The 26547-nt window shown below is 43.5% G+C and overlaps 1 protein-coding gene across 1 annotated transcript; it reads left to right on the top strand.

The window, feature by feature from the left end:
• The first annotated feature begins 1833 nt into the window (after positions 1-1833).
• Positions 1834-26547, top strand: spag8 (sperm associated antigen 8). The gene is made up of 6 exons (XM_033031420.1): positions 1834-2235; positions 10830-10998; positions 11677-11722; positions 12623-12743; positions 16481-16543; positions 26006-26547. Exons 1-6 carry the CDS (start codon positions 1849-1851, stop codon positions 26090-26092), a joined length of 873 nt encoding a protein of 290 aa, XP_032887311.1. The 5' UTR covers positions 1834-1848; the 3' UTR covers positions 26093-26547.

The raw sequence follows: 26547 nt of genomic DNA, 5'->3' as shown, positions 1-26547 counted from the left end.
TAGACTGGTGGGGCGGGGGGGGAAGAAAATCGGGGTGGGGGGGAGACTGGACCGGCTCTCGGCAGCTGCCGCGTCTAATCTGCAGAACCGCACCTCATCCGCAACCTGGATCGTTCCGTGCCGCCGGCGCCACAAGCGCTGCCGAACCGCTGCTGGACCATTCCAGGGTCCCCCCCCACCCGGCACTCGAGTGTCCCATCCCCGCCCAGCGAGCGGCTGGAGATGTCCGGACCGACGGGACACCGGCCCCCAGGCCCACCACCGGCGCGGAGAAGCGCCAACCCCAACTCACCTCCGCCTCTCCCGCTGGGCCAACCGACAGCCCGGACTGCTGGGTGACAGTGTAAACTGTGAGGTGGATGCTATGATGAGAATGCAGGGTGACTTGGACAGGTTGGGGGAGTGGGCAGATGCATGGCAGATGAAGTTTAATGCGGATAAATGTGAGGTTATCCACTTTGGTAGCAAAAACAGGAAGGCAGATTACTATCTAAATGGCGTCAAATTGGGAAAAGGGGAAGTACAAAAGGATCAGGGAGTCCTTGTACATCAGTCTATGAAAGTAAGCATGCAGGTACAGCAGGCAGCGAAGAAAGCGAATGGCATGTTGGCCTTTATAACAAGAGGAATTAAATATAGGAGCAAAGAGGTCCTTCTGCAGTTGTACAGAGCCCTAGTGAGACCACACCTGGAGTATTGTGTGCAGTTTTGGTCCCCTAATTTGAGGAAGGACATTCTTGCTATTGAGGGAGTGCAGCGTAGGTTTACAAGGTTAATTCCCGGGATGGCGGGACTGTCATATGCTGAGAGAATGGAGCAGCTGGGCTTGTACACTCTGGAGTTTAGAAGGATGAGAGGGATTCTTATTGAAACATATAAGATTGTTAAGGGCTTGGACACGCTAAAGGCAGGAAACATGTTTCCGATGTTGGGGGAGTCCAGAACCAGGGGCCACACTTTAAGAATAAGGAGTAAGCCATTTAGAACGGAGACGAGGAAACACTTTTTCTCACAGAGAGTGGTGAGTCTGTGGAATTCTCTGCCTCAGAGGGCGGTGGAGGAAGGTTCTCTGGATGCTTTCAAGAGAGAGCTAGATAGGGCTCTTAAAAATAGCAGAGTCAGGGGATATGGGGAGAAGGCAGGAAGGGGGTACTGATTGGGGATGATCAGCCATGATCACATTGAATGGCGGTGCTGGCTCGAAGGGCCGAATGGCCTACTCCTGCACCTATTGTCTATTCTTGATTAATACGGGTGTCAGAGGTTATGGGGTTAGGAGGGAGATATAGATCAGCCATGTTCAGTTGCTACTTTTAAGGTTGATAGATTCTTAGACACAAAATGCTTGAGTAACTCAGCGGGACAGGCAGCATCTCTGGAGAGAAGGAATTGGTAGCGTTTCAGGTCGAGACCCTTTTCAGACCTTTCTTCTCCGAAACAAACACCATTCCTTCTCTCCAGAGATGCTGCCTGTCCCGCTGAGTTACTCCAGCATTTTGTGTCTACTTTCGGTATAAACCAGCATCTGCAGTTCCTTCATAGATAGATTCTTGATTAGTGTGGGGAGATGATTCTTGATTAGTGTGGGGAGATGATTCTTGATTAGTGTGGGGAGAAGGCAGGAGAATGGGGTTAGATGGATCAGTCATGGTTGATTGGCGGAGTAGACTTGATGGGCCGAATGGCCTAATTCTGTTCCTATCGCTTATGACTTTATGGGAGCCCCTCGGGGAGGTCACGGTGCAGGTGGGGGTTGAAGGCCAGGGTGGTTTATTACAGCGTGGGTGGGTTGCTCCGCTTACCGTGGTCACGTCGGCCGCGCCGCTCCCTCTTGCATTGACGGTTGCCATGGTAACGCGCCGTTTACGCTCCAGTGCCGAGGCGCCGGGCCTAGCCCCAGTCTCCGCCGGTGACCGCCCGCCAATGGAGCAGGTGGTTTGCGACGAGAGGTTGACCAGCAAGTTGGCTCCTCTGTGGGATGGCATCCGTCGCGGCGAAAGAGAAACGGCCGACGGCAGTAGGACTGGGACTGGCTCTGGTTCAGGTGGAGCGGGAGAGCGGGGCGAGTGTGAAGTCGAAGAGAGAGGGAAGTCTCCGCAGCCGCAGCAGGAGATCTGTGTTTGCGAGGAGGATGGCGACGGGCAAGTTCCGACGGAGGCCAGGGATGATGCTACACCGGAGAGCAACAAGGATCGCATTAAAAACAAATGCCTACTTGGGAACTGGCTGGAAGAGGTACTGAACCTTGAGAAAGGAGCTGACGTGCAGTTACCCAAACCTTTGTTTTACAGTCAGCAATTAGAACAACTTATTTCACCGTTTATTGTCCTCTCCCTCAACCACCATCTCAGTTCATCGGCATGGTTCTGCTATTTGCCTGTCTGAGTATTTCCAGCATTTTTTGTGTTTTTATTACATTTCAGATTTCCAGCATCAGCAATACTTTGGTTTTGTAGCACCACCAGTTTCCGGTGCTTATTTATTGAGACGATGGATATCTGCCAAAATATCATGGATACCAGTTATTTCCCAGTAACTATAACTTGCATTTGAGTCTTACAACAAGACTGGCCGGACATTTTTACTCCGATAGACCTTTCACCGTAGGGGACTGAGGACATGTATGCTAATATGGCATAGTTCAATATCATTAACGTTAACAGTTTATTTGTATCCCCTTACCAATGCCACAGAGGGCTTCTTTGTCAAAAATGAGACAGCATAGTGGGCCATTAGGAAGTGGTTCACCATTCTGTGTTTGTGCATGATCTCAGGTGCTGCCTGTATGGTGTTTGCATGTTCTGTCTGTTATTGTCTGCATATCCCCTGGTTTCAGTCATATCCCAGAGAGCTAAGTAGCATCCGAAGATAAACCCCTTGTACACAAAAGGAAATAACAATGCTGGAGTCACTCAGCAGGTCAGGCAGCATCTCTGGAGAGTATGGATAGTTGACTCTTTGGGTCGAGACCATTCTTCCGACCTATAGTGCTAAACTTTCTAGTATAGACAAGTGACAAAATAATAAAATGGGGGGATGATGGGCATCTGAGAGGGAATAGGTTGTTGAGCTATGGGGGAGAAAAAAAGTTTGGAAATGGGATTGATGGGATTGCTCTGCTCGGAGCTAGTATGGGTAGTGGGCCTAAGGTCAACTCCCATGTTGTTAAAGGTAAGCGTTCTCTATATCTGTACATTGAGAGATTCTAGATGTGCTTAGGTCTCACTTAGAAATAACAAGTGTTCCACTAAGTTCCAGAACTATGCCAATTTGCAAGTAAGAATTACATTGTTCTATCTGAGACGTATGACAACAAAACACTCTTGATTTATCAACAACATCCGTTTCTCCGTTCCAGTCTGATGTGAAAGTGGGATATTAGTATTGGTTTATTATTGACATGTGTACTGAGATGCAATGAAAACATTTGTGTTATGGATTATCCAATCCATAAGATCATATAACCATATAACCATATAACAATTACAGCACGGAAACAGGCCATCTCGACCCTTCTAGTCCGTGCCGAACACGTATTCTCCCCTAGTCCCATATACCTGCGCTCAGACCATAACCCTCCATTCCTTTCCCGTCCATATAACTATCCAATTTATTTTTAAATGATAAAAACGAACCTGCCTCCACCACCTTCACTGGAAGCTCATTCCACACAGCCACCACTCTCTGAGTAAAGAAGTTCCCCCTCATGTTACCCCTAAACTTCAGTCCTTTAATTCTCGTCATGTCCCCTTGTTTGAATCTTCCCTCCTCTCAGTGGGAAAAGCTTATCCACGTCAACTCTGTCTATCCCTCTCATCATTTTAAAGACCTCTATCAAGTCCCCCCTTAACCTTCTGCGCTCCAAAGAATAAAGCCCTAACTTGTTCAACCTTTCTCTGTAACTTAGTTGCTGAAACCCAGGCAACCCAGGAAACCCAGGCATCATCAGGCTATAAGATCATACAACGCATAAGAGGTAGTGTTAAAATAGAAGTGAACAGAATATGGCTATAGAGAAAGTGCAGAGAAAAAGTACAAGAACTGCAACAAGGTAGATTGGAAGATCAGGCAATTCATCCCAAGCTTATGAGAGACCTATTCAAGAGTCTGATAACAGTGGGGAAGAAGCTGCAGTTGGATCTGATGGTACATGCTTTCAAACTTTTGTATCTTCTGCCCAACGGGAGAGAGCAGCGTGAAGCATAGACGGAGTCAGTGGGGAGGAAGCTGGTTTGCGTGATGGTCTGGGCTGCATTTGTAACTGCAATTTCTTGTGGTCTTCAGTAGAGCAGTTGCCATACCAAGCTGTGACGCATCCAGACTAGATGCTTTCTATGGTGCATCTATAGAAATTGGTAACTCATTGGAGATAAACTGAATTTTCATAGATGTCTGACAAAGTAGAAGCATTGGTATGTGTTTGGCTGCAGTACCAATTTGTTTTGACCAGGCCAAATTTTTGGTTATATGCACATCAGCAATTTGAAGCTCTCAACTATTTCCACTTCTGCACCGTTGATATAGACTGAGCATGTACTCCATCTCACTTCCTGAATTGAATGAATGCTATTCAAAGGAAGGTGTGAAGAAGGGTCTCGATCCGAAACGTCATCCCTTCCTTCTCTCCAGAGATGCTGTCCCGCCGAGTTACTCCAGCATTTTGTGTCTATCTTTTAATGAATGCTCCACGGTTAATTTTTATTTTTTTTGTGCATGATCTGTAGTTTCATTTATTATAAAATATCCTAATGTAGTTTTTCAAAGAAAAATTGTCCTGGCCAATATTTATCCATCGCTCAATTGCTTCAAAGAGCAGATTGTTTAGTCATTATTACAGTGTAATTTATTAGACATTAGTAAAGCACTTTCAAACATCTGGAGATGGACTTGCGAAGCACTACAATGCAAATTGTTTGTTTTTTAACAATATACTTAGGAAACAATGATCTGAGCTTCTCGACACCTATTGTTATAGTATAAGAATAGATATAAATAGGAGCAGAGCTTGGCCATACAATCTGTCGAACCTGCGCATTTTGGCTAGATCATACATGGTCCTCTGCCATATCATCATTTTTCTGCACATATGTGGTTCAAATAGTAGAGATACTGCCTGGCAGCTGCAACCACCCAGAGTCACTCCTAACCTCTGGTGCTGTGTATGTAGAGTTTGCTGTTCTCCTGGCATTGTGTGGGTTTTCTCACAAAGTCAGTTTGAATAAGAGTGTATAAAGCATAATTAGTAATTTTGTAGATGACACTAGACTAGATGAGGATGACTGAGGATGGTTCTCATAAATTAGTCATAGAATTATACAGCTCGGAAATACGCTCTTTGACCCAACTTGCCCATGCTGACCGTTGCCCCATCTACAAAAGAACACAAAGTACTGGAGTAACTCAGCAATTTAGGCAGCATCTCTGAAGAACATGGATAAGTGATGTTTGGAGTCAAGACCCTTCTTCAGACCGATCTACACTAGTCCCACCTGCCTGTGTTTGGACCCTATCCCTTGAAGCCTTGCCTGTTCATGTACCTGTCCAAATGTCTTTTAAATGTTGTTATAGTACCTGCCTCAACTACCTCCTCTGGCTGCTTGGTCCATATACCCACCACCCTTTGTGTGAAAAAGCTGCTCCTCCGGTTTATATTTAATCTTATCCCTTCTCACCTTTTTCTGATGTCCTCTGGTTCTTGATTCCCCTACTCTGTGCAAAAGACTGTTCACCTTATCTATTCTCCTCATGATCTCTTACACTTCTATAACATCACCCCTCATTCTTTTGCACTCCAAGGAATGTAGTCCTAGCCTGCCAAACCTCTCCCTATAATTCAGCCCCTCAAGTCGTGCGAACATTCTTATAATCTTCTGCACACTATTTCCAGTTTAACAACATCCTTCCTCTGGCAGCGTGACCAAAACTGAACACAATTATACAAAGTAGTTTAGTTTATTGTCACGTGTACTGAAGTATGGTGAAAAGATTTGTTGCATGCTAAAGTCAGCGGAAAGACAATACATATGATTAAAATCGAGCCATTCACAGTGTACAGATACCTGATAATGGGAATAACATTTAGTGCAAGATAAAGTCCAATAAAGTCCGATTAAAGTTAGTCTGATGGCCTCCAGTGAGGTAGATGGTTACTCGGGACTGCTCTCTAGTTGTTAATAGGATGGTTCAGTTGCCTGATAACACCTGGGAAGAAACTGTCTCTGTATCTGATGGTGAACATTTTCACATTTCTGTACCTCTTACCTGATGGGAGAGGGAGTGACAAGGGAGTGAGACTCATCCTTGATTATGCCGCTGGGCTTGCCGAGGCAGCATGAAGTATAAATGGAGTGAATGGAAGGGAGGTTGGTTTGTGTAATGGTCTGGGCTGCGTCCACAATTCTCTGCAATCTCTTGCGGTCTTGGATGAAGCTGTTCCCAAACCAAGCTATGATGCATCCCATAGAATGCTTTCTATGCTGTATTTGTAGAAACTGGTGAGAGTTGTTGGGGATAACAATCAGTCCTGAACTACTATCTATTCCATCAATGACCGTCAGCCGACTTTACTGGCTTTATCTTGCACTAAACATTATTCCCTTATCACATATCTGTAAACTGTGAATGGCTCGACAGTAATCATGTGTTGTCTTTCCGCTGACAGGTTAGAACGCGACAAAAGCTTTTCACTGTACCTCGGAACACGTGACAATAAACTAAAACTGAACTGAACTGAAAAAACTTCCTAAGTTTTCTGAGGCATTTATGTATATTCTCAGCCATTGCTTTGATTATGAGTGTTCCAGGATAAGCTGTTGGTGATATTTACAAATCTGGCTTCACCAATGTCTTGTACAACAGTAAATTAAAGCAGGATCTTGATCAGCTAGGCAAGTTGGCAGAAGAATGGCTACTGGAGTTTAATGCAGATAAGTGCAGAGGAAAAAAAATTAATAGAGGCAATTTTTTTCACAGAGGGTTGTGGATATATGGAACCAACTGCCAGAGGAGGTAGTTGAGGCGTGTACTATAATAACGTTTAAAAGACATTTGGACAGGTATATTGATAGGAAACACTTCGAGGCATATGGGCAAGTTGGGCTGAAAGGTCTGTTTTTGAACCGTATGACTCTAGTATGTGTGACTAGCTGGTGAGAGTTGTCGGAGACAACAGTCCATCCTGAACTGCGATCTATTTCATTGGTGACCCTCGGATGATCTTTTTTCGACGTTACTGGCTTTATCTTGCACTAAATGCTATTTATTCCCTTATCACACAGCACGGAACAGACCCTTCAGCCAACGTCCATGCTGACCAAGATGCGTCATCGAAGCTAATCCCATTCTCCGCTAGGCCAATTTCCCTCTAATATCTTCATTTCAATGTAGCCATCTTTTAAATGTGCTGTTATGTTACCTGCCTCATCTACCTCCTCTGGTAGCTCATTCCATATATCCACCACCCGTTGAGTGAAAAAGAAAAGTCTCCACCCTACTGCTTTCCAGAGAGACTACTCTCTATGCAATTCTGTGGTACACTTATTAGATTAGGTTAAGTTTATTATGGCCACATGTACTGAACACAGTGAAAAGCTTTGTTTTGTGTGCTATCAAATCAAATCAGATATATTGTACATAAATACAATCATGCCAAACTCAAGTACAATAGACAGAGTCAGGTGAACCGTACAGAGTGCAGAAAGTAGCTCAAAGTATAGTTCTCAATATTGTGGCACACCAGTTCCAGAGACAAAGTCCATTGGCCGCAGTGGGGCAGAGGTCTTTGATTATGTTGGCTGTACCTACCCTCCAGTTCCCAGGCACTTTCCCTTGTAACTGCATGAGATGTGACACCTGTTCCAACACCACGTCTTACACTACCACAGCCTTTCCCGGTGAGACAGAAGTTCTCTTCCAAGCGTGTCTTTCATTTGGAACTCCGGATGTGGCCTCCTTTACCTTGGGTACACTAAGCAAGTGTTTTGCCAAACACTTGTGCTCAGTCTGCCGAGGTGGGCATCAATCTTAACCCTCTTTCCCATTTTTACCTTTCTGTTGTTGACATCCTCTGCCAGAATGAGGCAACGTAAACTGGAAGAATATCACCTCATATCTTGCTTGGATAGCTTATAATCCAATTGTATGAACATTTAATTCTCCAATTTCTCATTGTACCCCCTAACCCCTAACCGCCCCCGCCCCCCCACCCCCCACCCCACCGCACCATTCTTCTATCACCTTCACCCAACCCCAGGTCAGCCTGGTGCACACACATTTCTCCCCCCACCCCATCATCCTGCTCTTTTTCCCTCCTTATGCTCCCATCCCCAAGTGCCCTAGTTCTATTTTCTTCTCTCTGTCCTCCCCATTGTCCACTTCCAACCATACTCTCCCTCTCAGTCCAGATTTTGCTCCTTTTCTTTCCTTACCTGATGGCCTCCTCTCCAACGCTTGCCTTTTTCACTATTTCCACCAATCAGCCAATCATCCCACCTTATCTGTATTGACCTATCTCTTGCTAGGTCTAGCCCCATGCTAACTCTAATTTTGGGTTTTGTCCCCTCTACTCCACCTCAACCAGAAATATGACGGAACATTTTCCTGTGCACATTATGCCCCACCTGCTGAGTTTGTGCAGCACTGCTCAAGATTTTTGCTCAAGACTTCCACAACTGTGTTCTCTTGTGTTGCCAATTTTCATTGGTGGGCGTCAGTGGTGGAGAGATTGGCAGCTTCTAATTCATGTGTATTAATATCTCGGATGACCTGTCCTGAGCATGGTACATATTTATAATCACAAAGAAGATGCCTTTACTTTTGTTTTAAAGTTTAAAGTGATTCCGCATGAATACTCAAACAAACTTGTGCAGATGCACTTTAGAAAGGTTCATGACTAGTTACACCAGGATCCGTTCTAAGCAAGAAGGAGCATAGCCAGGTGGTCAGATTTCAAGTTCAAGTTCAAGTGAGTTTATTGTCATGTGTCCCCGATAGGACAATGAAATTCTTGCTTTGCTTCAGCGCACAGAACATAGTAGGCATTTACTACAAAACAGATCAGTGTGTCCATATTCCATAATATAAATATATACACACATGAATAAATAAACTGATAAAGTGTAAATAACAGATAGTGGGTTATTAATAATCAGAGTTTTGTCCGAGCCAGGTTTAATAGCCTGATGGCTGTAGGGAAGTAGCTATTCCTGAACCTGGTTGTTGCAGTCTTCAGGCTCCTGTACCTTCTACCTGTAGGTAGCAGGGAGATGGGAGTGTGGCCAGGATCGTGTGGGTCTTTGATGATACTGCCAGCCTTTTTGTGGCAACAACTGCGATAAATCCCCTCGATGGAAGGAAGGTCAGAGCCGATGATGGACTGGGCAGTGTTTACTACTTTTTGTAGTCTTTTCCTCTCCAGGGCGCTCAAGTTGCCAAACCAAGCCACGATGCAACCGGTCGGCATGCTCTCTACTGTGCACCTGTAGAAGTTAGAGAGAGTCTTCCTTGGCAAACCCACTCTCCGTAATCTTCTCAGAAAGTAGAGGCGCTGATGAGCTTTCTTGATAATTGCATTAGTGTTCTCGGACCAGGAAAGATCTTCAGAGATGTGCACGCCCAGGAATTTGAAGCTCTTGACCCTTTCAACCATCGACCCGTTGATATAAACGGGGCTGTGGGTCCCCATTCTACTCCTTCCAAAGTCCACAATCAAGAGCAGAGGAGGAATGGAGCGATTGACATTTGTCACGATGGTATAATTGTGCTTGAGTGTGTTGGGTTCACTAGTGTTGATAGTGATAGATTGATGGTAATACAGCAGATACTTCTGCAAGCTGGCCTGGTTGATGTCTCCAGTGATAACGCAGAAGGCATCAAGGATATGACATTTTTGTGCTTCTTGATTGCAGTTTAGTGAGGACATTGTGTGGATTATAGTGTGATACAAGGAGTGATTTGTTTGGATTTGGATTGTGTTCTCAGAAGCAGAGAGGCTGACGTCGACCTGTTGGAAATGTATAAAATTATGAGAGGCATAGATTGGGCAGCTGATCAGTGTTTTTCCCCAGGGTGGAAATATCAAATACAAGGGCGCATAGCTTTGTGAGAGGGAGAATGTTCTAAAGAGGTTTACGAGCCAAGTCTTTTACACAGAGAGTAGTAGGTTTCTCCAACAAGCTATCAGGGGAGGTGGTAGAAGTGATATGATTGCAACATTGAAGAAGCATTTAGACAGGCACGGATTGGGGCGATATGGATCACATGCAGGTAAATGGCTCGAAGGAGGATGAGAATTAATCTTACACAGGTGTATAAAGTCATGAGGGGAATAGATGAGTGAAGGCCGAGAGTCTTTTATCCATTGAAGGCGAATCAAGAACCAGGGGACATAGGTTTAAAGTGAGATGGGAAATATTTAATAGGAACCTGAGGGACACCATTTTGCACTCAAAGGGTGGTGGTATATGGTATGAGCCAGAGCAGGCAGTTGAGACAGTTTTTATAATGGCATTTAAAAGACACTTGGACAGGTACATGGATAGGAAAGATTGAGAGGGATATGGGCCAAAAACATACAATTGGGACTAGCTCAGATGGGCGTATTGGTTGGCTTGAAGGACCTTTTTCCGTGCTGTATGACTCTCTGAGATGGGATTAGTTTGTTAGCAGCACGGTTGGCACAGGCATAGTGGGTTGAAGGGCCTGTGTCTGTGTTGAATTGTTCTATGTTTTAAGATTTTTTAATATTCTTTGTTTTTCTAAACTTAATTTTTCATTATGTGTATTAAAAATGTTATCTTTAATTTTCTTTTTTTTCTCAACTCTTATTCCAGCGAATGTCAGCTCCTATAGATCAGCAGGACGCTAAGGTCACAAATGCTTTAGCTTTCAAGAATGGGCATAAAGGTCTACTTAGTATTGATTACTGGTCAAAAATGTCGGACGTAACTACGTATAAAGAATATTATACTCCTCCCAGGGGACCAGTAGAACGGGAAAGAGGTAATTATGGGTTTAAATGAGGGGAATTGGTTTTAATGCCATACATTGCTTATACTTATACGGTGGTTGTTATGTACAAGATTTGGCTTGGTTATTAAACTATAATTTAAGAATCCAATTATCATCTAAATTTATTTGCTGCATTTTTTATATCCAATGAAAAGAACTAAAATGTTTTCTGGTAAATAATGAACAAAGTTGTGTAGGTATCTAAGCGATAAGAAGACAATAAACCTACTAGGTCTAGTAGTTTTTTAATATTATTTTATATTTTATATTTTTTATATATTATATTTTTTTATAGCTCTCAATCTCATCATCTTTTCATCCTGCTGAGTTTCTCCAGCAGTTTTGTCTACCTTCTCTCATCTCTTCATATCATGTTCTTCATACTGGTCTCTAAATCCAACCTGATTGCTTATTGAAGCAACTTTTGCCGGTAGCCCAACCAATGTATTAAATAAAAGGTCTACCTGTCTTCCCTTCCTGTATCTGACTTTATTTTTCTGACCTGTGGGAACTCTTGCCGAGATCTATTTTAGTCACTCTGTTGGCAATTAAATTAAACTTCAAAATATATTATGATGCACTGTTGTTGACATGGATATTGTATAAATGGTTAATATTAACTTGTTAACTATATATAGTTGTTTTAAATATATCATTTTTTTTGTCTAGGAATTAAGAAAGAACTCATTGAAAAGTACTTGCATTACAAGATATGGTAAATATAAAGGGTTGGGCATTAAACGAGAGGGGAAAAAAATCAATTTATCAAACATATAGCAATCTATTTCATTCCAAAAGATCTTTACAGCTGTATGGTAACTGGAAACATCTGACAAAATTCATACTGATTGTTTTCAGTTCTAAACTGTTGTTATATTTACCGATTTCAAGTTTGACTTCTGGTACATCTTATTTCTCCCTTGCCAACATGATTAATAACTTGTTCCTTTTTAAACAGCTATTATAAATGTAAAACAGTATTTTCCTTTTAAATTCTAATGATTAATTCTATGTTGATCAAGTTGATTTCAAAAAGTTGCTTATGCTTTATTGCTGTAACATTCACTATTGGACTTGTTTCTAATTCTAGCCCATCGTCTATTTGGCTGATTACAAATTTCTGAAATTAATTGGAAGGGTGAAATTTGAAAACCTCATTTGTGTTGGTTCAAATAACTAGAAAATTGGGTTGGTTTTGACCACTGTAACACCATGTTCTATAGGTGTATAAAGTTGCTTTCTCAAAACCAGCTGGGAAATCTTAGCCATAATGCACATCTGTTTCAACCCCCTTTGATATATTGCTTCCTTGACACAAATAACTGGCGTGCCATATTCTTGATGGTTTAATTGAATGACATTTCCTTAGCTTATTATGGGACTTGACTTTTACAGACAGACCTCAATCCAGCTATTCTGTTTCATCTGGCTGCTGTTGCCATGTGCAAACCATATGTGGCATCTGAGAATTTGATGTAGAATGGAAGACCCATGCAGCCTTGCTTTAATTATTTTTTGTCTTCCTTTCAGTGATGATGGTATACATTGTAGTTGATACATCACTAAGCAGGTCCGTTTGCAACATTATGTTCTTGTACCTTTGTTCATATTTCAGCAAGGAAGTATATGATGAACATGAAGCGATCTTCGAGATAAAACCGATGGAAGCGCTGTCTGTAACACAAACAGACTTCAAAATGGAAGGCTTTAAGTCTGTTCCATATCCTCCTGTTATGGTAAGATCTGAACATAAGACATTGATTATTTAAGTTCATGCCTCAATAGTTGGTACAAATAAACTGAAGAAAATCCAGCCATCCAAACATGGAAAAGGCGGAACGGTCTAGCTATTTCCTGCAGCACTATTTAAAAAGCACATGTGAGCATTTCTCAAAGTGTAGATAGGAGTAAAATAATGAAATAAACTTTTGTACGCGATAAATAACTTTGATAAATATCTTCCAGCAATTAATGTATTAATGCAATTAATGTAGGTGCTTAGAATTAAAAATTCTTGAAAGAGTACTTTAAAAAAAAAAAAAAAAAATTACACTTAGCAATTATATTGAAATCTGACCTGGAATAAAACAGTTTCCATTTTCATTTTCAAGATTTATATGTTGAACATGTCCTTGATCACCCCAGAAATCTGTCTAAATGGGAATAGTTACTGCTATGCACATAAGGTCCTGAGTACTGATAAATTGATTTGTACACAGACTGGGTCCACATCAAAAGAAAGCAGAAATGTGTCTGTATTTTTTAATTGATTTTTCACTGGTCAAATTGAGATTATTGAAGTACAAGTGCAATGAAATCTTACATACAGCAATATCACAGTCACATAGGCTCAACAGCAAAAAGTTTGTCCATAACACGACTAAAAATAAAACAACTCTATTGTGTATTGCAAGTGGAGGTCAATTTAAAAATTGACGGTCTATAAAAAAAAAACGCCCTGTCGCACAGCCACATTTCGGGAAAACTAGATGTGCTTCAACTCTGGGGGGCAGCTGAGAACGAAGGGGGACCCAACAGGCGGTCCCAGTCTACATCAAACGTGAAAATCGTTTCAAGATCAGTTGCACTGGCATGTTCCAATGAGGAAGAGAGATGAGGATGGCAAAGTAAAGGAACCTTGGATGACTGAAGAGATTGTACATTTGGTCAAAAAGAAAAAGGAAGGCGATCAAGAAAAAAAGCAAAAGTTTTTCAAACCTATATTAAAAATAAGAGGGTGACCAGGGAGAAGGTAGGACTGCTAAAGGATTAAGAAAGGAATTTGTGCTTGGGAATTGGGATGTCAGCGATGTACTAAACAAGTATTTTGCATCTGTTTTCACCAAGGAGAAGGACATGGAGGACCATGAGGAGATAACAAATATGCAAGGCCAGTTTGAGATTAAGCAGATAAATCCCCAGGAATTACCCCAGGTTATTGGGAGTGGCAAGAAAGGAGAGAGCAGGCGCCTCAACAGATCTTTGTGTCTTCTCTAGCCACAGGCAAGGTCCCAGAGGACTGGAAATAAGCTAATGTTCCTTTATTTAAGAATGAAAGTAGAGATAATCCAGGTAATTGATTCTAATGTCAGTAGTAGGGAAGCTATTCAGGATAGGATGAACTCTTATTTGGAAGCAAATCAGTTAATAAGGTACAGTCGGCATGGCTTAAGATAGGTCGTATCTTACTAACTTGATCAAGTTTTTTGCGGAGATAATGAAGTTGATTGATGAGGGTAGAATGGTGGATGTTTTCTACATGAATTTTAGTAAGGAATTTGATAAGGTCCCCCATGGTAGGCTGTTCCAGAAGATTAAGAGAGTAACAGTGTCTTGGATGTATGAATTCAGAACTGGCTTACAGATAGACTGTGGTGGAACGACAATATTCAGGCTGGAAGTCTGTGACCAGTGGAGTTCCGCAGGAATCTGTGCTGGGACCTCTGTTTTTTGTGATATGAATAAATGAATTAATGTTTATTGGCCAAGTATATTCACATACAAAATAATTTGCCTTGGTGCTCCTCCCACAAGTGACAACATGACATACAGTAACAGTTAGGAATGACACATAAAACATTAAACATTAATAATAAAATATTATCGATTAAACATGTGAATTAAATAAAATACCAGAGCAAAAGGAGGATACAGATTTTTGGTTATTGAGTAGAGCTACTACTCAGGTGGGGGGGGGGGAATGCGGTTGCAGCCAACAACCTTCTCAGCTGATCGGAGGATTCGCTGCAGCTCCGAATGTCGTGCTTGGTGGCTGAGCCACACCAGATCATGATGGAGAAGGTGAGGACAGACTCTACGATGGCCATATAGAATTGCCTGTGCCAGATTGTGCTTCCTCAGCTGCCGCAGGAAGTACATCCTCTGTTGTGCTAGGGGGTATTAGCTACTGGTAGACGTTCGACACACTTGGATTGTTTTCTCTGGAGGTTGCAGGAGATCTGATAGAAGTATATTAAATTATGAGAGGCATAGATAGGGTGGATAGAGCATTTTCCCCAGGATGGAAAAATCAATTACTTGAGGGCATTACTTTAAGATGAAGATAGCAAAGTATGAAGGAGATGCTGGGCAGTTTTTTTACACAGTGGGTGGTGAGTGCCTGGAATGGCTGCCAGTGGTGTTGGTTGGTTGAGGTTGGGCAGGCAAGGAGTTTATTCTTTGGAGCACAGGAGGCTGAGGGGTGATCTTATAAAAATGTATAAGATCATGAGTGAAATAGATAGGGTGAATGCACAGTCAGGGCATGGCAGGGGAATTAAGAACCAGAGGACATAGGTTTAAGGTGAGAGGTATATGAGAATTACTATACAGCCATACAAAAAAAAGCAACAAGATCCACAACTACAAAAAAGTTAACATAAACATCCACCACAGCGGATTCCCCACATTCCTCACTGTGATGGAAGGCGAAAAAGTCCAATCTTCTTCCTCTTTATTCTCCCGTGGTCAGGGCAGCCGAACCATCTGTTGGGGCGATCAAAGCTCCCGCAGCCGGCGGTTGAAGTCCCCGCGTCGGGCCGATCGAAACTCCCGCGTCGGGGTGATCGAAACTCCCGTGTCGGGCCGATCGAAACTCCTGCGTTGGGGTGATCGAAACTCCCGTGTCGGGGTGGTCGAAACTCCCGCGTCGGGCCGATCGAAACTCCCGCGTCGGGGTGATAGAAACTCCCGTGTCGGGGCGGTCGAAACTCCCACAGTTTGGTGTCCCAGAAGTCAGTCTCTGACCAGAGACCATGGACTCCATGATGTTTAAGTCCGCAAGCACCCATGGTTGGAGCTCTGAGGTCGATTCCCTGGCAAAGGGATTGCGGGCTACGTGATGTTAAAGTCCCGTAGGCACCCGCGTTGGAGCTCTCAAAAGTCGGTCTCCAGCAAAGGCTGCCAACTCCTCGATGTTAGGCTGCAGTGCGGACAGAGATACGATACGGAAAAAAATCGTATCTCCGTCGAGGTAAGAGATCAGAATAAGTTTCCCCAAACACCCCCACATAAAATAAGCTAAATAACACTAAAAACATACATTTAACACATATTATTAAAACACAAAGAAGGTAAGGACAGACAAACTGTTGGCAAGGCGGAGGGTTCGCACGGGGGGTGTTGGATATATGGAATGAGCAGGTACTATAATAACATTTAAAAGACATTTGGATAGGTACGTGGATATGAAAGACTTAGAGGGATGTGGGCCAATGTGGGCAGGTGGACCAGCATAATTGGGGCACCTTGGTCGGCATGGACAAGTTGAGCTATAGTGCTTGTTTCCACACTGTATGACTCCTGCCTGTTAATCTATCCCTTTGTGTTATTTTTCAACAATAGTTTATTCCTTTTTTCATTGTATTAGCTATAAAAATTTATAATGTCCTTTATTTATCCTATATGGTTAATTGATGTTAATCATATATTACTTTGGCCTGTTTTATATTTACGTGTGAACTATAATTTACAGCGTCATAATTATAAAACTGAACAACCTATTACAATCTGGTCGGACAATGTTAAGCAAGTACAGGTGAGTACAAGTCATTTTTCAAGAAGTTGAGCAAACGGTGAAGATGGGACATAAGGATTCTGATCATTGTCTTTACAATGATACCTACAATATGACATGAAGAGAATTAAACACAAAAGTTTACAATATACTGTTCTGAATTCTGTATTTAATTACAAATATAGTGATTGAGTGAAAAAATTGATTTTGTAATTAGTTGATTTAAAAATGCCTTGTTTAGGGTTCATTATTGTCATGTGTACCAAGGTACAGTAAAAAGCATACTATTTTGCATGCTATCCAAGCAGATCAGATATGCCATACATAGATAACATCAGTTCAAACTCAAGTAGATTAGATACAGCAAAGGAGAAGATGCAGAGTAGGATATAGTTCCCAGTATTGTAGTGCATCATTCCTTAGACGGTCCAATGTTCTCCATGGGTTAGAGGTGTATCGACCAGTACCCTAGCTTATGGAAGGACCACTCAGGAGCTTGATAATGTAGTGGAAGAAGCTGTTCCTGAGTCTGATATGCATAGTTTAAAGTTTCTGTTTCTTCTACTGGATGGGAGCAGGGAGAAAAAGGAATGACTAGGGTAGGACAAGTCTTTGACTATGTTGCCTGCTTTTTTGAGACAGCGTGGGGTGTAGATGGAGTCAATGGTGGGAAGTCTGATCTGTGTGATAGACTGGGCTAATTCCACAACTCTGCAAATGTGTGCATTCTTGGGCCGATAAATTATAAAAAGCTGAAATTGTATCATTTACAAAATCCTGCCCTTAACCATTTATGAACTGTTTGCAGATCCACTTACATGGCTTTGCATCTGAAAAAATGCCGGGAAAAACTTTTTTGGTGGATTACCCAGGTTCAGGTGGGATAGGTTAGCCTGAGTATTCAGAATATTTGCTCACACTGGGCTCTCTGTCTTAACCTGGAGGCCTGTGCGGTTAAGTATATGTGCTCCTATCTGAAAAGGAGCTGTGTATAATTACAAGCCTCAGTGACAGCAGTGGATTTACGAGGCAGGGGGTATGAGGAGGAGGCCAGCACTGACAGCTGCTTGATGCTTGTTAGAACAGTAATGGAAAAATGGCCAGGCTCAGAAGGTTATTTCAACAACCATATCTTGAGTTTAACTTTCTCAATCTAACTATGTTGCAGATTTATGAATGTGACATATTTCAGTCTTGCAATCCTGATGTTTTACTGTGCATCAGAAAACAAATTATTTGTAGACTAAAAAGTTACTTTATTCACTCAAGGAAAGTTCTATCAGCAATAATCATAAAAAATTTGAGATTGAAAATTAGGTGACATAGTTATGCAAGATACTTAAGGACAAACATTAAATTAAATATATGTTGCTTACTATATTGTTTACATGGCTAAAATCATGAAAATTAGGTGTAAGAGATACAAATGTTTTATAATTTTATTAATCTAGGTTGATAGTGGTATTTTTGTTGTGACATCTATATCTATCTATACATTACTAAAACTCATGTTTGTTTCTATGTCTGTCTGACTGCGGGCTGTGATCCAGAAATTGCGCCAAAACGGTATACGATAGTGCTACAATTTTTGGCCCACCTTAATGACCACACACCATTGTTCTGGTGTGCAGTCTATCAAGTTTTGTTCAGATTACTGGTATATTTTACAAGTTATTGACATTTTTAACTTTACAAATCCAAGCGATGAGGGAGAAGCTGGCCAAAGTTGACTGGAAAGATAACCCAGCAGGGATGACAGTGGGACAACAATGGCAGGTATTTCTGGGAATAATTCAGTGCAGGATCAGTTCATTCCAAAGGGGAAGAAAGATTCCAAGGGGAGGAAGGGGCGACTGTGGCTTGTGAGGGAAGTCAGGGACAGTATAAAAATAAGAGAGAAGTATAATATAGCAAAGATGAGTTACAAACCAGAGGATTGGGAAACTTTTAAAGAGCACCGGAAGATAACTAAAAAGGAAATATGGGGAGAAAAGATGAGGTACGAAGGTAAGATAGCCAAGAATATAAAGGAGGATAGTAAAAGCTTCTTTAGGTATGTGAATTGGAAAAAATTAGTTAAGACCAAAGTTGGACCTTTGAAGACTGAAACAGCTGAATTTATTATGTGGAACAAGGAAATGACAGATGTGTTGAACAGGTACTTTGGATCCGTCTTCGCTAAGGAAGGCACAAACAATCTTCCTGATGTACTAGTGGCTAGAGGATCTAGGGTGACGGAGGAACTCAAGGAAATTTACATTAGGCAGGAAATGGTGTTGGGAAGACTGATGGGACTGAAGGCTGATAAATTCCCAGGGCCTGATGGTCTGCATCCCAGGGTACTTAAGGAAGTGGCTCTAGAAATCGTGGATGCATTGGTGATCATTTTCCAATGTTCTATAGATTCAGGATCAGTTCCTGTGGATTGAAGGGTAGCTAATGTTATCCCACTTTTTAAGAGAGGCGGAAGAGAGAAAACGGGGAATTATAGACCAGTTAGCCTGACATCAGTGGCGGGGAAGATGCTGGAGTCAATTATAAAAGATGAAATAGCGGCACATTTGGATAGCAGAAACAGGATCGGTCCAAGTCAGCATGGGTTTACGAAGGGAAAATCATGTTTGACTAATCTTCTGGAATTCTTTGAGGATATAACTAGGAAAATGGACAAGGGAAAGAGAGCCAGTGGATGTAGTGTTTCAGAATGCATTTGATAATGTCCCACATAGGAGATTAGTGGGAAAAATTACAACACATAGTATTGGGGGTTGTGTACTGACATGGATAGAAAAATGGTTGGCAGACAGGAAACAAAGAGTAGGGATTAACGGGTCCCTTTCAGAATGGCAGGCAGTGACTAGTGGGTTACCACAAGGCTCGGTGCTGGGACCGCCGCTGTTTACAATATACATTGATGATTTAGATGATGGGATTAAAAGTAACAGCAAATTTGCAAATGACACAAAGCTCTGTTTCTATGTTTCTATGTGGCAGTGTGAACTGTGAGGAGGATGCTTTTGGAATGCAGGGTGACTTGGACAGGTTGGGTGAGTGGGCAGATGCATGGCAGATGTAGTTTAATGTTGATAAATGTCAGGTTATCCACTTTGGTGGCAAAAAGAGGAAGGCAGAGATTATTACCTGAATGGTGTCAAGTTGTGAACAGGGGAAACATAATGAGATCTGGGGGTCCTCATACATCAGTCAATGAAAGTAAGCATGCAGGTTCAGCAGGCAGTGAAGAAAGCAAATGGCATGTTGGCCTTCATAACAAGAGGTGTTGAGTATAGGAGCAAAGAGGCCCTTCTGCAGTTGTACAGGGCCATTAGTGAGACCACACCTGGAGTATTGTGTGAAGTTTTGGTCTCCAAATTTGAGGAAGGACATTCTTGCTATTGAGGGAGTGCAGCGTAGGTTCACAAGGTTAATCCCCGGGACCGCCATATATTGATAGAATGAAGCGGCTGGGCTTGAATACTCTGGAATTTAGAAGGATGAGAGGGTGTCTTATTGAAACATATAAGATTATTGAGGGATAGGAGGCAGGAAACATGTTCAAGTATTGGGGGAGTCCAGAACCAGGTGCCACACTTTAAGAATAAGGGGTAAGCCATTTAGAATGGAGATGAGGAAAAACATTTTCACACAGAGGGTCGTGAATCTGTGGAATTCTCTGCCTCAGAAGGCAGTGGAGGTCAATTCTCTGGATGCTTTCAAGAGCGAGTTAGATAGAGCTCTTAAATATAGCAGTCAGGGGATATGGGGAGAAAGCAGAAACGGGGTACTGATTGTGGATGATCAGCCATGATCAAAGTGAATGGCGATGCTGGCTCGAAGGGCCGAATGGCCTACTCCTGCACCTATTGTCTACACTATTACTAAAACTCTTCGTCTTGTTTGTGGCTATCTGCGTGTATGTTTGTGTGCCAATTTCTATTTTCCTATTTTCTTCCAAACACTAAACCAAAGCCTTCCCATTTTCACACATTCTGTTCACATTTTTCCGTCGAGGCAATAAACATCTTCCCGTCGCATTTCCACCTATATTTCCGCACTTTTTAATAATTTAAAGTTTTTTTTAAAAAGCCCGAAAACTCACCCATTTCAAAACCCAAGTGACGTCAAAATGGACTCACAAGGCAGGATCGGACGGTCTTCTGGGAGGGAGGGGCACTCCAGTGTATTTGCGTAGGGGCCGCTGCCGGCGCCTCACGCATGTTAGCGAGGGTGATGCTGCTGGCCCTGGTTGCAGCCGAGCCTGGTGCTGGAGTGAGAGCTGGGCCCGGGGCCGAAAATAAAGCCACTGCTGGAAGCAAGTTTCAGGCCCAGCCGCTTGTCTATGACCTGGGTAGGTCCTGTGGCAGGGAATGTGAGTGAGAGGAGGAGGATGACGGAAATGAGGAGGAGGGAGATGGGGTGGGGAATGAGGTGGTAGAGGGAGATGCCCCCTCCCTATCTACCCTCCCACCCTCTCTCCCCCCCCCCCCTCCTTCACCCCCCCCCTCTCCCCCCCGTCATGTAATTTGAAACATTGTAGCACGCAGGGGCAGGGCAAGGGAGGTTGGTTTATGTGATGACCTGTGAATCTACAATTCACGGCAATTTCTTACGGTCCTGGATGGAGCTGTTCCCAAGATTTGGGAAATCCATTGGATTTGTACATGGCTGCGTAGTCGTGGATGTACAAGGAGTAAAGAAGGGGGCTTAGAACGCATCCTTGTGAATTATCGTGGAGGATGATTTGTCCCCTAGCCTAAAACCCCTGTCCCACGGTACGAGTTCATTCCAAGAGTTCTCCCGAGTTTGCCCTGATTCGAACTCGGCAATCTATGGCAATGGCCACTCGTCGGTACTCGGGGCTCTCGTGGACATTTTTCAACATGTCCACGTTGAAAAATGTTCACGAGTCTTCCCGTGCTTACCTGCCGTTAACGAGTCTTCCCGAGTACCTGCCGTTAGCGTTACGAGCCGCTAAGAGACGTCCCCGAGCTCCGACGTACCCCCTACTTTCATTCTCCGAGCTTACCATGAGTTTGATTTTTTAGAAACATAGAAAATAGGTGCAGGAGTAGGCCATTCGGCCCTTCGAGCCTGCACCGCCATTCAATATGATCATGGCTGATCACCCAACTCAGTATCCTGTACCTGCCTTCTCTCCATACCCCCTGATCCCTTTAGCCACAAGGGCCACATCTAACTCCCTCTTAAATATAGCCAATGACCTGGCCTCAACTACCTTCTGTGGCAGAGAATTCCAGAGATTCACCACTCTCTGTGTGAAAAATGTTTTTCTCATCTCGGTCCTAAAAGATTTCCCCCTATCCTTAAACTGTGACCCCATGTTCTGGACTTCCCCAACATCGGGAACAATCTTCCTGCATCTAGCCTGTCCAACCCCTTAAGAATTTTGTAAGTTACTGTAAGATCCCCCCTCAATCTTCTAAATTCTAGCGAGTACAAGCCGAGTCTATCCAGTCTTTCTTCATATGAAAGTCCTGACATCCCAGGAACTCGGGAGAGCTCTTGGAAAGAACTCGTACAGTGGGACAGGGCTATAACTGATTGGGGTCTGTTGGTCAGGAAGTCGAATATCCAGTTGCAGAGATGAGTGCTGAACCCAAGTCCTGCATGTTTGGTGATAAGCTTGGATGGTATGATGGTACTAAAGGCAGAGCTGTAGTCTGTGAAGAGGAGTCTGGCGAAGGTGTCTCTCTTCTCCATGGCATCATCCGTGGACCTGTTGTGGCGGTAGGCGAACTGCAGTGGGTCAAGGCCACTGGGTAGACTGGATTTAATGCATTCCATAGCTAGCCTCTCAAAACATTTCATGATGGTGCATGTCAAGGCCACTGGACGGTAGTAATTTAGGCATGAAGTCTTGCTTTTCTTCGGCACTGGGTTGCCTTCTTGAAGCAGGAGGGTACTTCAGAATGGTGTAGGGAGATATTAAAGATGTCCGCAAATACTTCCGCAAGCTGGTCCGCGCAGCTACTATGGTCACGGCCAGGAACTCCGTCTGGTCCAGTTTCTTTTCGTGGGTTTACCCTCAGGAAGGCTGATCTAACCTGTGCTACAGTTAGGGTTGTCAACTGTTCCGTATTAGCCGGGACATCCCGTATATTGGGCTAAATTTGTTTGTCCCATATGGGACCTCCTTTGTCCCGTATTTGGCTGTTACTACTTGGGTCGAGGAGATTGTCGGGTCGGAGCACCGCGTCCAGCCCAGCCTTACCCGTCCCGACGTAGTGCAGCAATGGAGTGCAGCTGCAGCACCTCACCCATGGCCCCGTCGGTCGGCAGCCTGGCCAGCTGTCCAACCTTCAGACCTTCACTTACCGCCAACACCACCAACCTTCCTTCTCATGGCCGATCATCGGTATATGGATGGGGTGCTGGAATTTGAGTGCAGCAGAACACAAAGCCCAGCCGGTAGGCCAGCTGAGGAGTTTTGGCCCGGGCGCTGGACTTTGCGAGCAACGTCGCGCGGCCCGGGCCAAAACTCCTCAGCTGGCCTTCCGGCTGGGCTTTGTGTGCAGTCCAGCACCCGGGCCAACTGATCATTCACCCAGCCACGGCCGAGTCGGTCAACGAATTGCTCCGGACTTGGTGACTTGGCTGACGTCCTGTCATTTTCCGTGCATCAGTTACGCGTCTGGTTCAAAATTCGAAGTACGGTTCCCACTGTACTTTTGCACCATCGTAAAGTCGAAATATCGTAAGCCGAAGCATCATAAGGAGCATCTGTACTCTGTAATCACCAGAGGGCACGTTTACAGGCAGATCCAATAGACAATAGGTGCAGAAGTAGGCCATTCGGCCCTTCGAGCCAGCACCACCATTCAATGTGATCATGGCTGATCACCCACAATCAAGTCAAGTCAAGTTTATTCGTCACATACACATACGAGATGTGCAGTGAAATGAAAAGTGACAATCAGTACCCCATTCCTGCCTTCTCCCCATATCCCCTGACCCCATAACCCCTGACTACAAGGTTAATACCCAGGATGGTGGTCATATACTGAGAGAATGGAGCAGCTGAGCTTGTACACTCTGGAGTTTAGAAGGATGAGAGGGTATCTCATTGAAACATATAAGATTGTTGAGGGCTTGGACATACTAGAGGCAGGAAACATGTTCCCGATGTTAGGGGAGTCCAGAACCAGGAGCCACAGTTTAAGAATAAGGAGAAAGCCATTTAGAACGGAGGCGAGAGTGGTGAGTCTGTGGAAGTCTCGGCCTCAGAGGGCAGTGGAGGCAGGGTCTCTGGCTTTCAAGAGAGAGCTAGATAGGGCTCTTAAAAATAGCGGAGTCAGGGGATATGGGGACAAGGCAGGAACGGGGTACTGATTGGGGATGATCAGCCATGATCACATTGAATGGCGGCGCTGGCTAATCCTGCACCTATTGTCTATTGACTCCGCTATCTTTAAGAGCTCTATCTAGATCTCTCTTGAAAGCATCCAGAAAACCGGCCTCCACCGCCTTCTGAGGCAGAGAATTCCACAGACTCACAACTCTGTGTGAAAATGTTTTTCCTTATCTCCGTTCTAAATGGCTTGCCCCTTATTCTTAAACTGTGGTACTTGGTTCTGCACTCCCCCAACATCGGGAACATGTTTCCTGCCTCTAGCATGTCCAAAGCCTTAATAATCTTAGGGATTGTAACATCCAGTCCTACTAATCAATCTGAACATCTGGATCAAACCAGTGACCGCTGCGAAAGGGCAGCTGACAACCAGGGAAAGACCAAGTGACGGCCTGGAGTGACTGCTGACCGGGGCTGGCATGGGCCAGCTCCTCATGCCAGCAGGATCCATCGCTAATCAGTGTTTTGGATCCACCCTTATAGTGCTACGGAAGGAATCGACTATGAATAAGACAACTAGCACAGCAATTGACAGAGCAGCAACACCAGCAGGACATAAGCTACAAAGCTGCATCTGTGGCTGGGAAAATATAACATCAGAGAAGGGTCTCAAGATCCACCAGGGCAGGAAAAAGTGCCTGAGAGAGCTTGGTGAGGGGCCTCGCATTGACCATTACTTTCTAAGAGGTAGGCCAAATCAGTCGAGTGAAGCCCAGTGGCAGGTTAACCACCACAGTCCACAGGGTATCAGCACCCCAGGCGAAGCTCAACCAAGTACTGTCCCACCAACGGACACAAGTCCATGGGCCCAACCAGCCACAGTCAGCGGTAGAGAGGAAGATGGAAGGAAAAAAGCCGAATGGAGCAGTCACTGGCTGTGGCTGAAGAGAAAAGATGCTGTCTGGGCTGCCACGTGACCATCTAGAAGCTAACCATAAGACACACACCCAGTTCTGATCACCCAGCGGTGGGCCTGCCTCGACTGAGGGTGTCTTGTGATAAAAGGCCGAAACACCCAGTGACGTTGAGGTACACAACTGAAGATGGGTCTGATTGGTAGCAAAATCACCTAGTAGTAATCCCCAAGAATACCAAATGTCAATTGTAGTGAAAAACCTTAGGGATTGTAACATCCATTCCTACTAATCAATCTATGTTTCAATAAGATGCCCTCTCATCCTTCTAAATTCAAGAGTATACAAGCCCAGCCGCTCCATTCTATCAACATATGACAGTCCCACCATCCCTGGAATTAACCTGTTAAACCTACCACTCCCTCAATAGCAAGAATATCCTTCCTCAAATTTGGAAACCAAAACTGCACACAATCCTAGATCTGATACAACAGCGTGCGTGCATGTTGCATGTGCTGTTGACCCCACGCACGAGTGATTCACCTGTCATCCAATCACAGGCCCCCTTATGCACATCAGTTATACGTTATATTTTGCTAATTCCTGCCAAAACAAAATGTTTCAGTAACGTCTGGTGTTTGGTCGGTTTGGCATGTGCAAATATGGATAAACCTGCAAAAAAGAAAAGACTACAGCGATAACAAGCAATGGGAAGCAAAAAAGCCGTGGGTTAAGCCCGTCAGCGGTGACTCGATGAAGGCCTTCTGTATTTACGCCGTCGGGAATTTGTCCCTTATTTTGACCTTTTATCCCTCATTTGGGAGTGAGAAAGTTGGCAACTCTAGCTACAGTCACCCTGGGGAGAGGCACACTTGAGTCTGAAGGGCCGGGTGTCACTGACCTGTTGGCCTTCTGCTTGAGGCGAGCATAGAAAGCATTCAGTTCATCGGGCAGGGTGGCACTATCACCAATCATGTTGCCTAACCGTGCTTTTCAGCCAGTTATCTATTCCGACCATGCCCCATTCTCTGTGTATCCGAGTGATTATACAGGGATTCAAGTTTGTCCCGGTATTGTCTCTTGGCTGCCTTGATGGCTTTGTGGAGATCATAGCGGGGCATCTTGTACTGCACGGGATCATCATCAATGGTGCTCTCTTTTAACAGCAAAATTATAATATGAATTGTGTTATATACTATACGAAAAATATTGGTCTTAAAATTAATAACAATTTTTTTATTTTCTTTATCTCTCCAACAGGGTGTCACTGAAATGAAGACCGGTGATGCTCCATTTAGAAAAAATACTTCATTTACCAAACCAATAATGGAAGCATTGGATACTTAACAACAGGCTCCCAGCCATAGAAATTAATCATTTATAGAAGTTGGATATACTGCATGTATTTTACTTTGTTATCCTTCAGAACTTTCGTACTGATTTAAGGGAAAATATCAGTTTCCAAAAATTATATAAATAAAAATGAAATTAGTAATAACATTTTAAGAGTTGGGGAAATATTTTTTTGTATCATGCACTGAAGAATCTCAATGCTGTCTGCCCAGTGAATTACATAACAGTATACTTCCAGCCAACAGTTTGTACCCATTAAAGATATTGGCTAGAGCATTATACACCATCACCTTATGATCTTCTGCCAATTGATTTTCATATTATCCTATTGGTATTGCATTTTATAAAATTTTGGCTGTATGATTTTAAAATATTCTGTTATCTACAATGTATTAGAACAAATAGACCAGAAAACTGATAATAGAAATTAAAAAAATGATGGAAACATT

Source organism: Amblyraja radiata, chromosome 1, assembly GCF_010909765.2.
Source record: "Amblyraja radiata isolate CabotCenter1 chromosome 1, sAmbRad1.1.pri, whole genome shotgun sequence".
Classification (NCBI taxonomy): domain Eukaryota; kingdom Metazoa; phylum Chordata; class Chondrichthyes; order Rajiformes; family Rajidae; genus Amblyraja; species Amblyraja radiata.
The sequence above is the reverse complement of the archived record's forward strand: the minus strand, read 5'-3'. Positions and strand labels throughout refer to the sequence as shown.